This window comes from Cydia fagiglandana, chromosome 8, assembly GCF_963556715.1.
Source record: "Cydia fagiglandana chromosome 8, ilCydFagi1.1, whole genome shotgun sequence".
Classification (NCBI taxonomy): domain Eukaryota; kingdom Metazoa; phylum Arthropoda; class Insecta; order Lepidoptera; family Tortricidae; genus Cydia; species Cydia fagiglandana.
In genome coordinates this window covers 18,393,459-18,407,190 of record NC_085939.1, presented here as the reverse complement: position 1 = coordinate 18,407,190, position 13,732 = coordinate 18,393,459, and the positions used below count along the sequence as shown (strand labels likewise).

Here is a 13,732-nt window from a genome sequence, read left to right as displayed (position 1 = left end):
TCGGTGGCCAAAACCCAGCGGTACCCATCGGTCACCGATCAGATCAGGCAAATATAACGAGGTCGCATCGTCATTGAGTGACAAAAACGGCCCATATAAATCTGTATCTAGAATAGTGATGTCAACTTATATGCATTTTAATATGGATATGGTGTGTTATTTTACAAAATCAAAGGCCTCTGATTGGAAAGTATTTTAAAAAGCGATCATGCAGCGAGGTGAATAGGGGCGGCAAATCTGCGTATCCTACGGGCGGCAAATGTCTAAATCCGGCACTGGTGCATACAAATATGTATGTAAGTATGTAAGTGCTAAAAGTTAATAGTTTTACTGACTGTACTTCAAATATGTATGAAATCTCGTTCATTGTACAAGTCAGTCAATTATATCAAAGTCGTAATAAACCAGTCATGGATGTAATAAATTTAATGATAATTACTTTAATTACAGTCGTATACAAATTAATCGATTCTATATGTATGTAATACGTAAAAATGTACATTATCAACAGGAACGTGTCAGCGCAGTAAATTACTGTAGAATTAGTTTGAAACGTGCTTGCTTTAGCGATAAGTTTTTGCTGATTATGTTGAATACTATATTAATACATAACCTATTAACATGACAAATATTAGCGATAAAAGACATCGTAAATTGATTTGCTAAGTATACTCAGGTGCTGCGCCGACGGTCAAGCGTGCTTAGGGTTGTCACATGAAAAGTTTAATATCCTGCCTTCAGTCCGGACATCATCTTAATAATCCTGCCTGCTCCCACATTGACTATTATACAAAGTTATATAAAATCGTGTGACAGGGACAACATAATAAAACACTATCAATCAACGCCACGCTATCCTTGTCGCAGATGTTGTATAACATTTTATAACAGCCAATGCCGCATCATTACATTTCTTGGACGGTCAGTCCTCCCCCAAACTGGCGCATACTCCACCGACAAGAGCCATGCTCTTAAAAATTATGATGATGCCGAGTCCTCCCTCCTCCCCCATTGGTCTCTCTAATTAGACCGTTTCTCGAGGTTTTTAAAATCTCGTTTTTTCCTCCTTTTGTTAGTGGCTACCTCCTTAATTCGCCATCGCCGCTTGTTTTTGAAATACAATTTCCTTGTGGATGAACTTTTAGCCTATTTGTAGCTACAGCTACACTGAATCGGTCCGTATGTTGCCTTACGGCTCCTATACACGATGGGCCAGCGCCGGCCACTACAAGGGACGCAGCCATGCGGTAGAATAAGATAGCAATATCACTTGCTCCCTCTAACGCATAAATGCGTACCTTGGAGTGGCCGGCGCTGACCCATCGTGTAGAGGAGCCATTAGTGCCATTACACATGCCGAAAAGGAGATGGTGGGACAACCTTATTACCTATACGCTTTCTGTGGTAAGAAACAGAAGTGAAGAGTAGAGAATAAGAGAGTTGCCTGGGCTGGGAATTGCTGGCAGTGGGCAGTGTTGCCAACTAGGATTTTGAAAAATGCTAGACTAATGTCTAGATTATGCCAAAATTATGCCAAATATTTTTGAAACACCTATGCTAAAATAATGCTAAAATATCACTAGAAATTAGACACTTAAAACACATACTTTTTCCATCTTTACCACCTTTTTCTACTGACAAGATCTGCTTGACCAACTTTATATAGTCCGTAGACGTCCATCCGTCCACAAAAGTCAAAATTCATATGAAAATATGAACCACATAAGGCGATGGTGCATATTGTTGCTGCTAAGTTGGTGCAAACTTGGCTTAGACTAAATTATGCTAAAAAATATGCCAGATGCTAAATGGAAAATTTTGGTGCCAAAGCGAGTGAAAATATGCCAGATCTGGCATCATTCATGCCAAGTTGGCAACACTGGCAGTGGGACACTGTAATAGGAAAAGAGTAATTAAAAAATGGTAGCGAAGGTGTACAAGTAAGTCGGTTAAGTGCGATAAGTACCGATAGGTATGCACGATAGTGGCGCTTACTTGCGCACAATCGCTATGATTTATGGGCATTGTAATACAACCATTACGATCACGCCTGGCCTTAGTGAGCGGCGTACGGATTTTACCATTTGTTTCAGCTTTGATATTGTCAGGAGTGCGATTGCGGGAAACAATTGTCCCATAAAATTCAGCGGCATCACATCACCCGGAATCACAGAATAAATAATAGTAGGTACTAGGTACAGAAGACTTCACTTCACTCTCTAACAAAACGCGTCTGTTTATTTATACGATCAGGACAGATATGGCCGCTAGGTGGCGACAGCGCCAAGCGCGGCTTATGGCTTGCTACCAAAATTGGTGTGGAACGGATTACATGTTGCAAAGCGACGAAATCGCGGAGTGAGCCACTCCTGCCGGAATGTATAAAATTTATGCCGCGATTTCAGCATTGGTCCCATAGTAAAGTTGTACAGTTGACCTGTAAAATCACTACGCAGAGTAGGTATGGCTGGTGGTTAAAATGGGTGTCCTGAATCCCTAACAACGTTTGTCCTAAAGTCACTTGCCCTAACTGGTTTGTCCTAATGGGCCCTAACGATCAATTGTCATACGATAATTTAATTTTCCATAATGTAATGGTTCTGAAAAATGGTTAGGTTAGAAGAACAAAAGTTGCAGCAAGTTAGGTTAGGTTAGAACTGCAACCATCGCAAAAAAAAATTATACTTGATAACATCAGGACAAGTAATCAATAATAGGGAAACCAACATTAGGGTATACGAGTGTTAGGACAACTGATCATTATGACCATACATCGTTATCGCGGGAGCAAATATAAATTTATTAAAGAAGTGGTAAAACAGACTGCCCGTTTAGTAAAAACAGACCTTTCTGCCTACACATTATAAGCCTCCAAGAAGTTCATCATACATAGCACGAAGTTTTTGTTGCATAATGTTCATAAATCTTGCTTTACACTCTGTTAGTAAATAATGACCCGGAATCGACATATCAAATAAATATTCATGATTTATTTTGTACAACATTATTTAATTTTTGTTGATCTTAAGTGATTTTCGTAATATACGACATAAATTTTCTCTATGTTTTCTACTCTTAATCTGCGGCGTCGTGCAGTAAATATCCATTTTAATTGGCTAAATGATCTTTCGACTGCTACTGTTGTAATGGGTGCGTTTTTAAAACGACGGAAGTAATCAAATGTAGAACGATATATCGTTGAATCTAGTACTATCTCCTTCTCCGATATCAGTTCACACATTTTTTTCATAACTTCATATCCGGCATTTTTCTGCAAAACCACTTTGAACTTTTTTAAAATCTGTTTTCCATCTTTATTCAAAATTAATTTGGATATATGTTTGTATGTATTTTGTACTATGGTCAAACTTTCACTAAGAGATAGATTTTGGCACTGCAGTTTATTTATAGCATCTGGTATTACTTGCAGATACTTTGCTATGAAATTTACATCTTTTCGAACTTTTGCACTGAGTAAAGATTTTTTTGCTTTGACGATGCACTGTGCGTCTGAATTACGAAATGTGTCTATAACGCTTTTTATTTCATCAAAATACTTGTTGTAGTAAGTGGTAGCCTCGATCCATGTTCCCCAGCGAATAATTGTTGGGTTTGGAGGCAAAGGAATTCCATTAAACATTTCTCTTAATGCTTTTACTCTTTTCGGAGATTTGCGAAATACTTTCTTTACATTTGAAATTAATAGGTTAACTTCTGGAAAAAGAACACGAACTTGATCGGCAACTCTGTTAAGAGCATGGGCTAAACATGTAACATGGACAATGTTCGGAAAAAGTGTTTTCAAATTTCTGCCAGCTTTCAACATATACCCCACACCATCAGTCAATAACAACAACACCTTGTCATGCTTATTGTGACCAGGGCCCCACAAATCATCCAGGGCATTTTTTACAGTATTAGTTATACTGATATTGTTCGTTTCATTTAAACATTTGCTTGACAGCACGTGTGGAGTTCCAACATCATCTTCAAGCATAGCACCTACTATAACGTTAGCGATTTGACGACCTATAGCATCTGTGGTTTCATCAACACTTACATATATATACGCGTCTTTTAATTCGTCTCTAATTATATCCATCTCTTTGTCGTATAATTCATTCACGCAAGTCTGCCTCAGCAAACATTCTGAAGGGACCTGAACAGTTTTTTCAAATTTTCCAGATACACAATCTTCAATGAAATTTTTAAATACAGGGTTCTCTATTTGAGACCACGGTATGTTACAGCTTACTAGAAATTTTGTCAGTTCCAACCTAAAATCTTTTTTGAGAGAAGTGTGTCTTTCAGAGTTAAAATGACGTTTCACGGAAGATTTAGTTTTACAAAGACTAATATTGCACTTCGAGCAAAATAGATTTGTATCGCGAGCCTCTAGCTCAGGATAATCCTGTATAAACAACCCCACAAATTCATCACATGTTATTTTCCTTCGAGGCATTTTAAAGGCAACTTCTATTTGATTATGTTGTTACAAATAAAGATCAGTCAAGATTGACAAATGTCTAAATTGACTGATAAGGTTGCGTACCTAATAGGTAATCTTTTTAAGTACCAATCAAGTCAAGTATGGAGGTAAGATAGCATTGATATTCAATAAAATAATTATACATTTTAAGGTCGTAGGTATAAACGTTTCTCTATACGAATGTCATTTCTGTTTTTGACTGTTTTTTATAATCTTTCAGTATTGTCAAATCGTATTTGCTCCCGCGATAACGATGTATGATTATGACAAACAATATTAGGGAATGCAAAGATAGGAGAAAAGACTCTAGGGATTCAGATAATACATAAAAATAAAATAAATTTAAATTTAGTTAGTTTGTAGTTAGTTTTCCGATGTAAGTGTATGGACCAAGGTCTGAAATAAATGATTTATTTTTTATTTATTTATTTTTTTTTATAATATAGATCCGGTTAAAATTGTACCCTGTATTAGGGTTCCGTACCCAAAGGGTAAAACGGGACCCTATTACTAAGACTTCGCTGTCCGTCCGTCCGTCCGTCCGTCTGTCACCAGGCTGTATCTCACGAACCGTGATAGCTAGACAGTTGAAATTTTCACAGATGATGTATTTCTGTTGCCGCTATAACAACAAATACTAAAAACAGAATAAAATAAAGATTTAAATTGGGCTCCCATACAACAAACGTGATTTTTGACCAAAGTTAAGCAACGTCGGGAGTGGTCAGTACTTGGATGGGTGATCGTTTTTTTTTGCATTATGGTACGGAACCCTTCGTGCGCGAATCCGACTTGCACTTGCCCGGTTTTTTTAGTACGTGTTAACAAAGAGTGTATTCTTGTAACGCTCGTTGCATTCGCGACAAATCTCCAAGTGCATTACAAACATCTTTGTTGTTTACAAAGTGGAGACTTATGACCGATAAGAAGAAAAAAAATGCAAGGAAAATGGAATCAAAAGAAGCAATGTACAATTGAAATGTTGCTATGGAAATATGATAGGTACCTAAACTGGGGCCCACTGATTAACAGTCCGCTGGACGGTATCACCCTGTCAGTTAGATTAGAACAAAATTTTGACAGTTCCGAACAACTGACAGGCCGATACCGTCCGGCAGACTAATCAGTGGGTACTTAATGGCTCCTCTACACGATGGGCCAACGCCGGCCAATCCAAGGGACGCATTTATGCGTTAGAGGGAGCAAGTGATATTGCTATCTCATTCTACCGCATGGCTGCGTCCCTTGGAGTGGCCGGCGTTGGCCCATCGTGTAGAGGAGCCATAACAAAAGGTTCGGTCGAATCTGTACTCCTAGTGTACATTTCATTCGATAGCATGACGTGACGTACGCGTTTGCGTTAGTTCTAATTTTGTTTGGGATTATGAATTTCCAAAACGTCCCGCTTGGCGCGCTGTTCAAAATCCCATATAAAAATAGACATAACGCAAAAGCGAACGCTCGTCACGCTATCGTATGAAATATCCCTAGAAAACAGAGGGGCTACCGCGAAAACAGAAATTCGCAAATTGCGGGGATCTTTCTCTTTTACTCCAATGAAGGCGTAATTGCAGTGAGAGAGAAAAATGCCCGCAATTTGCGAATTTCGATTATCGCGGTTATAGCCCTGTATTCGTGAATGTAAAATAGTTAAAAGAGCATGGCATACGAACTGTCACTGATCGCGTGGAATGCTGGCAACTATCGAGGTAAATACAGTCATTACTGCATGCATTATGTTACATATACGTGTGTTGTAATTGCTGTGGTTACATTTCCATAAATCGTTATTTCACATTTGACTTGTTCCCAAAGATGTATAGATGGCAGCACCGCACCGTAATGCCGTAAGAGATTCGCATATGAGGTGCAAGCACGTACTGCTCGCCCTTAGGCCCACTTGGCCACTTGCACCATCCCACTACCCCGGGGTTAGGCGGTTAAACCGTTAACCTAGTGTCAAATTGTGGTTACCATGGTAACTCCAGGTTTAACCCCGGGTTAGTGGAATGGTACAAGTGACTTTCTAAGATTGCATAGGTATACTAAAGAAATTGGGACGGGTACCGCCGTGAGGGGGTATCCGGGGTATCCTAGACATCAACGGCGTTAGCCGTTATGTCACAGTTTAGAAAAAACATTAAAACTTCCAACTAAGTAGTGGACAGACTGGCCATGAAAATATAGAGCAGATACAATAAGTACAGCTTTTTTTCCAAAACTGGACTATTTTTTAAAAAGAATATTCCAATTTTGAAACACTAACGGTAAACAGCCGGCCAGAAAAGCAGCCGTACCAGAATGCTCGGATTGTCGCTCACGTGCGCTCCATATTTAAAAATTCCGTTGCGATACGGAAATGCACGTTTTACTTTCTAGTTAGCAAATGGCGCACTAAACGGTGGCCATTTCATTAAAGGGAAATTACTCAATTGTGGGTGATGTCATTGTAGGGACATTTGATTTCAATACATTCCTGTTAGGTAAGTATTTAACTATACTGTAATTTAGTTACTAAAGGGGCCCACTGAATCACCACCACTCACCACCACTCACCATTCACCACTGAATCTTCGCCGGACGGTATCGGCCTGCCAGTTAGAACAAAATTTTGACAGTTTCGGACAACTGACAGGCCGATACCGTCCGGTGGACTGTTAATCAGTGGGCCCTTTTGCAGACTTTTAAGTATACAGCATATATTGTATCGCTAAGTAAATGGTGAAAATTTCACTTAAAATGTGAGTTTTAATTGGCCTCTTTATGATATTTTTCACGCAGTCACGCATTCTGTATTCTGTGCAATCTTTACCGCGGCTCATACCGCCTCCGCATTTCTATGGAACGGAGCAAAAGACCAATAAAAAGTAATGACGCGATTACAAACATGTACTGTTTGTGTGCTGTCATAAATCTTGAGCAGTCATCCGTCAATAAAGTTATAAATACCATTATGACACCAATTCTAGTCTGTTTGAACAGTTGATACAGTCAACGACTAGGGGAGACCGACATGAGTTGTGACAGAGGAGAGTTGGAACATCGTCGATTTTTTGGAATCTATTAACTAGAAACTAGGTCGCAATAGCACGCGTTTGTTAGTTCAAGTTACGAGTTAACAAACGCACACTGTTGTTCTACGGTAGGCAAGGTATGTTACGATGTAATTCTCCAATATGGCTATTTGTCGATGGTCGCTATTTATTTGCTGTAGATTGTACACAAATAATTTTACTAGGATAAAAAGTCTAACTTAGAAACTCTTTTGACAATAATTCTGGAAACTCTTTCAGCAAGAAGTTTTATTTTTAACTAGACTCTGGGATCGCTACAGGAGCATTCCATGAAATTGTCTACCATTTGTCCCGTACAAACGCGATTTTCTGAAGATTTACAGGTACAAGAGTTTTCTTTTCTATGACAAATGGTCAAAATTATGCACAGAAAAAGAATTGGCTACTTTAAATGCCGAAAAAAAAGTCGCAACACAGGAAATAAAATGCGTTTGTACGGGACAGCGCGTGAAATGCTCCTACACAGGAGTGCTGCAACCTCTGCTAGACGCGAAGTCGTTATAATTTGATACGTGTTCAAAATTCAAACGAAATACAAACAAGCATACGGCCCTGATGGTAAGCGGTCACCCTAGCCAGACGCATGCAACTTCATGGGTATTACATGCGCAATAGCGTTATTTTTTTTTTTCTGTTTATTTCTCACTGCACCCACATGGACGCTTTTCTCTTTATTTCGCCCTATGGTTGACTGGTAAAGAATGCCTATAACGGCATTAAGTCCGCCTCTTGTACTTTTTGTATGTGCAACGTGTGCAGGTTTAAAATAAATAAATAAATGGCGACCATTGAAAAACAGGTACACTCCTTTATTGAAGAATCCCATACGGTAGCCCTCGAAGAAAGGAGTCCCTTTGTTTCCCATAAGTTTTAAGTCATAATGTATTGTTTGTCATATTATCGTTAGTCATAAAACTGAAACCGTTAACTTTTCAGGATTTTCCTTAGGTTATTCTATAGATAGGTTAGGTTTGTTTTATGGCAATCCTGAAAAGTTACGCGTTTCTGAGAACAACCAATTATGACTAACGAAAATTCGGACAAACAATACGTTATGACTTAAAACTATTTGGGAAACAATAGAGACCCCTCGAGAAAACCTCGGCATGGAACATTCCCCAGCCGGAGCGTACGTGAGAGTAAACTCCTCTTAAACCACTTAGGTTTTAGGTTGTGAAGATGTTCATGCCAACGGCGAGCGGTGCGGTGGTGGAAAGCGGCGGTTAGCGTCTAGTCAAACAATTCTTCAGAGCACTTGGATTTGAAGATATGTATAGATATTATAGAGATATTATAGACGCATTCGAGATGTGGTGCTGGCGCCAAATGTTGGGCATATCCTCGACGCAACGCCGCACCAACGCGTCTATTCTCGAAGAGCTACATATTACCATCCGGCTTTCAACTACATGCTTCCAGATAATGTTGACCATCTTTGGCCACGTGGCCCGCCAAGACCCGTCCAGTTTTGAAAAGCTCGTTCTGGTTGGGTGCGTCGAAGGGAGAAGAAGTAGAGGCAGAGCTCCAACTCGGTGGTCTGATGCCATACGCGACGCTACGGGCGTCAACATCCAGGGGGCAATACAGCTGGCCCAAGACTGGGGGGTTTGGAGAGCGGTGGTGAAGAACTGCACTCCTGATGGTCACAACCCTCAGCCCTGAGGAATCGACAAAGAAGAAGAAGATAGATATTATAGGTTACAAACCGTCAACTTTGGTGTGGTGTGGCGATGGCGGTGCGGATTCGCCATCTGAATGTAGGCTGTAAGAGTGTTCTGTCTTGATCGGTACGGCTCCCAACGCCGCGTCCGTCATGAGACGGTCGTGCAGTACGACCCCGGACTTGGACTCTCGCTCGATCAGCCAGTCGCTCTCGTCCTCGTCTAGCACGTTGTCCATCTCCTGGGGAAGAAAGAGATACACTGTTAAGTATACTAGCCAGTCATAAAGCTTAGCAAAATTCTGTTCTGTCCGTCATTTTCTAACAAACACTAACGTCAATATGATGGAAAGGGATTAACGATTATCAATGGCATGTTAGATTTGATAACCATGCGATTAGTCACGAGATACATATTGAGGAATGAAAAAAATTTTTCCTCGGTATTTTTTATGGAAAATATCAAAATTCAAAAATATCTAATCATTTATTTGTCAAGCATAGGTCATCGTTTATAGGTAGATTACTTTTTGAAATATCAATGAAGATGCAGTAACATAAGTTTGTCTACCTATCTAATTAGAGTTCTCCTGTTTCTACCCATCTACGCGCAGGTTAGCTGGAAGAGATCCCTTATAGGAATAAGTTCGACTAGGAACCTCAATTTATGTAGGTATTAGGTAAGTAATGTTTTGTGCAGAATATAATGACTACTAAGGTAGAGTTAGGAATTAGGATGTTACAATTGAGCTAAGTATTTTCACTCTTCTTCTTCCTGGCGTTGTCCCGGCATTTTGCCACGGCTCATGGGAGCCTGGGGTCCGCTTGACAACTAATCCCATGATTTGACGTAGGCACTAGTTTTTACGAAAGCGACTGCCATCTGACCTTCCAACCCAGAGGGGAAACTAGGCCTTATTGGGATTAGTCCGGTTTCCTCACGATGTTTTCCTTCACCGAAAAGCGACTGGCAAATATCAAATGATATTTCGTACATGAGTTCCGAAAAACTCATTGGTACGAGCCGGGGTTTGAACCCGCGACCTTCGTATTGAAAGTCAGATGCTCTTACCGCTAGGCCACCAGCGCTTGTCAGCTAAGTATTTTCACTATGGCAAAAAAATATATATACATAAAAATACGCAAAGGTGTATTATTAGCGAAGCTTAACAATCCGTATAATAATCAGCTAATGATATTAATAACTGCGTTTAAATCTTATTTACATACGTTAAAGCAATAAAGACGTTTTCATAAGTGGTCATAAAACGAGCGGTCGCGTGGCCATGATTATCAATGTGTTAGCCATGTGTAGGTCAATGACCTATCGGTGCATTATCTGACCTTAAGTGCGATTTCACGTTGTCCGATCCGATATGGGGTAGAAGCACAGAATAAATAATAGTATGTACTAAGTACAGAAGACTCACTCTCTAAAAAAAAGGCGTCTGTTACGATCAGCACAGATATGGCCGCTAGGTGGCGACAGCGCCACGCGCGGCTTATGGCAAACCCCAAAATTGGGGCCGAACGGATGTACTTTTAGCTACCTGTAGCAAAGCGACGAAATCGCGGAGTGAGACACGCCTGGTAGAAGTAACATGTGTAAGATAGGTTTCTGTAAGGTGATGGTATTAGTCCTCGAAGCGGTCCCAGTACATGTCATCTTGAAACTTAAGTCATTGTCAATAGAGGTGACAGCAGGCTGCCATCTATTGGGCATTAGCATGTCGAGCACTAGTACTACCACCTTATGTAATTAATAATTTAAGAAATCGACATGGCAAATAAAAATGTTAAGGAATGAAAGGTCGACTTCATGCCACGGGGCACTCTCTAAGTCACACGATGTACACGATGGGCCAGCGCCGGCCACTCCAAGGGACGCATTTATGCGTTAGAGGGAGCAAGTGATATTGCTATCTCATTCTACCGCATGGCTGCGTCCCTTGGAGTGGCCGGCGCTGGCCCATCATGTAGAGGAGCCATAACAGATGTCTTCCTCATATGGGCCATCCGATATCGTACTGTGCCACTTGCGATGATTTCAGCCATGTCATCGGACCGATAATTTGTGTTTGTGTGCGTATTTGTGTAGGCATAATATTTGCTGTATTAACATATTCAGATTATTACGGATGCCTCATTCGCTTAAGTACTTTTGTGCAAATCATCATCATCATCATCTCAGCCATAAGACGTCCACTGCTGAACATAAGCCTCCCCCTTGGACCTTTCGTACCGGTTGGAAGCGACCCGCATCCAGCGTCTTCCGGCGGCCTAAACAAGGTCGTCCGTCCATCTTGTGGGTGGACGTTGTGCAAATAAAATGCTTAAAATTACATAAAATATTGTGTTCTGAGGTAAATGCATGATTTGATTTGTCCAAATTGCGCACAATTGAAACACTTCTCAATTCGTACACCAATTGAGGTCAATTCGCTTTGTTGATTCGCTAAATGGAATGTTGCATCTGTTTTACTTTTTATGTCAAAGCATAGAGATAAAAAAATACATAGAGTGCTCACTCCATACATCAGTTTTGGTACCAAAACGACTATTATTTTCGTAGTCGGCATCTAGTATCGAGTAGCGGAATTATCAGTACTGCTACTTGACAATAGATGTTCCGAACACAGAAAAGTTTAATGCTCATCAATTTTCAGCTAATATTCTAATCTGATTAACCGGAACTCAATTTTCAACTCCTTTTGCTTTTAATATTAGTTGTAAAATGTAAAAAAAAATCTAGTATCAAGTAGCGGTACTGATAATTCCGCTACTCGATACTAGATGTCAACTGCGAAAATAATAGTATTTTTGGTACCAAAACTGAAGTATGGAGTGAGCACTCTATTCTTACTATATAACCTAACGTCTGGCAGTGCAATTATTGCATTGTGCATTGTGCAATGTGCATGCTAAGTGATTACTTGATTAAGAGGAGTAAACAACCGTTTCTCCATATAAAAGTAATATTTTTCTCTCTGGATATTGACATTAGGGAAAATATGTTTATATTGTTTATAGAATTCGATGTACATTATGAACAGTAAGTTGCAAAGATAACTAATCCCCCACAAGTTTCTATGCAGGGGGGTTAGTTATCTATCTCTGCAGCTTACTTTACATCAACCGTAGCTAATACTTACGACCCTTTTTTTTGTTTTTTCGATTTTTTATTATAGGTAATATCTGGGAGACCAAACTTTGCTCAGAAAACATATAAATACTCAAAAATGCGCATTTTCCCAGAGATAAGACCTAGATCGATTTTTCGCCCACTAAAACCTCCTATATCGAAATCGTTAGAGCCGTTTCCGAGATCCCCGAAATATATATACAAATAAATATACAAGAATTGCTCGTTTAAAGGCATAAGATGTATATGAAAATAAATGTATAAACCCTAATTTTCTCAAAAATGGGTCGCGAAACGCGTAGTTTATGGTCAGTCAAAAATTAAAAAGTTAAAAACATTGCAGTCTCGATTTTGGGAATGCAATGTTGCATACAAATTCCATTATTTGTCGAGTTCCAAACTTTTAAAAGTTGAAATGGCCATATCAAATGAAGGCACAGGCCCATTAAACAGCCAAACAGATGATTAGTACCGCGACTATTTAGCTGTCTCAAATAGGTTGGCGTATTTTCGGCAGAAAAATACACATCTATTTTTTTATTAAAAAAATAATGAGGCGGCAAGGGCTTTTTTCTGTGAAAATATATACGTAAGAACGTTGCTTTTGTAAAATATTTCTATGATATTTATATTTCTTGCGCCATTTTTGAGAAAAGCACTATATATGACTCGGCTGGAAGGCTACTTGCTGGCTTCGGATTCAATTAAATGGACTCCCAAGGTCGTCCGTTTAAAACGAATCCTCAGCCTGCAAGTAGCTACTTCCGAGCCTCGACAATAATGTACTAATAATGAACAATTTAACTAATCGTCACGCAGCAGGACTGTATAGTTTAAACGCACGTGTTAAATAGTTTAAACGCATTAAACAGTAAATTATCTATCTCGTGTAATTAATAGTTTAAATGCATCAAACAGCCGGTTATCTCCAATGATAATTAGATCAGCTGTGACACCCCGCAGCCCGGCGCGTCTAATTGTGCGCGCGCACGATATAACTCAATTACTTTAGAGAAAACTTACTTGCAGAGTAACATTATGTTATTGTTTAGAGCGTTTTCACTTTGTCCGATCCGATATCGCATGTCGGATACGATCGTAAAGACGACAAGGTTAGACGCCGTTGAAGACCCCCCACCCCCGAAATCGTGAAAAAAAATTCTCCCATTCATTCAGGCCTGTGACATCTTGACAAATGATTTAAGGCGCGATTCGGGAAATGAATTAGAGATGCACTAGATATAGTAAAGATATGTGACGTTCCACGGCAAATATCTTTACTATATCTAGTAGTACCATTGCCCCGGCTGAATATTGGAACGCCGTTAATAATAGCGTAAGCGCCAGCTGCCATAAGGTGCCTTTTG

The 13,732-nt window shown here is 39.8% G+C and overlaps 1 protein-coding gene across 1 annotated transcript in view; it reads right to left on the bottom strand.

The window, feature by feature from the left end:
• LOC134666853 (cyclic AMP response element-binding protein A) overlaps positions 1-13,732 on the bottom strand; it is a 198,341-nt gene that overhangs the window by 22,111 nt on the left and 162,498 nt on the right. The window contains exon 2 of the mRNA XM_063524169.1: positions 9,270-9,465. Coding sequence (XP_063380239.1) covers positions 9,270-9,465 — 196 coding nt within the window. The remainder of the gene's footprint in view (positions 1-9,269; positions 9,466-13,732) is intronic.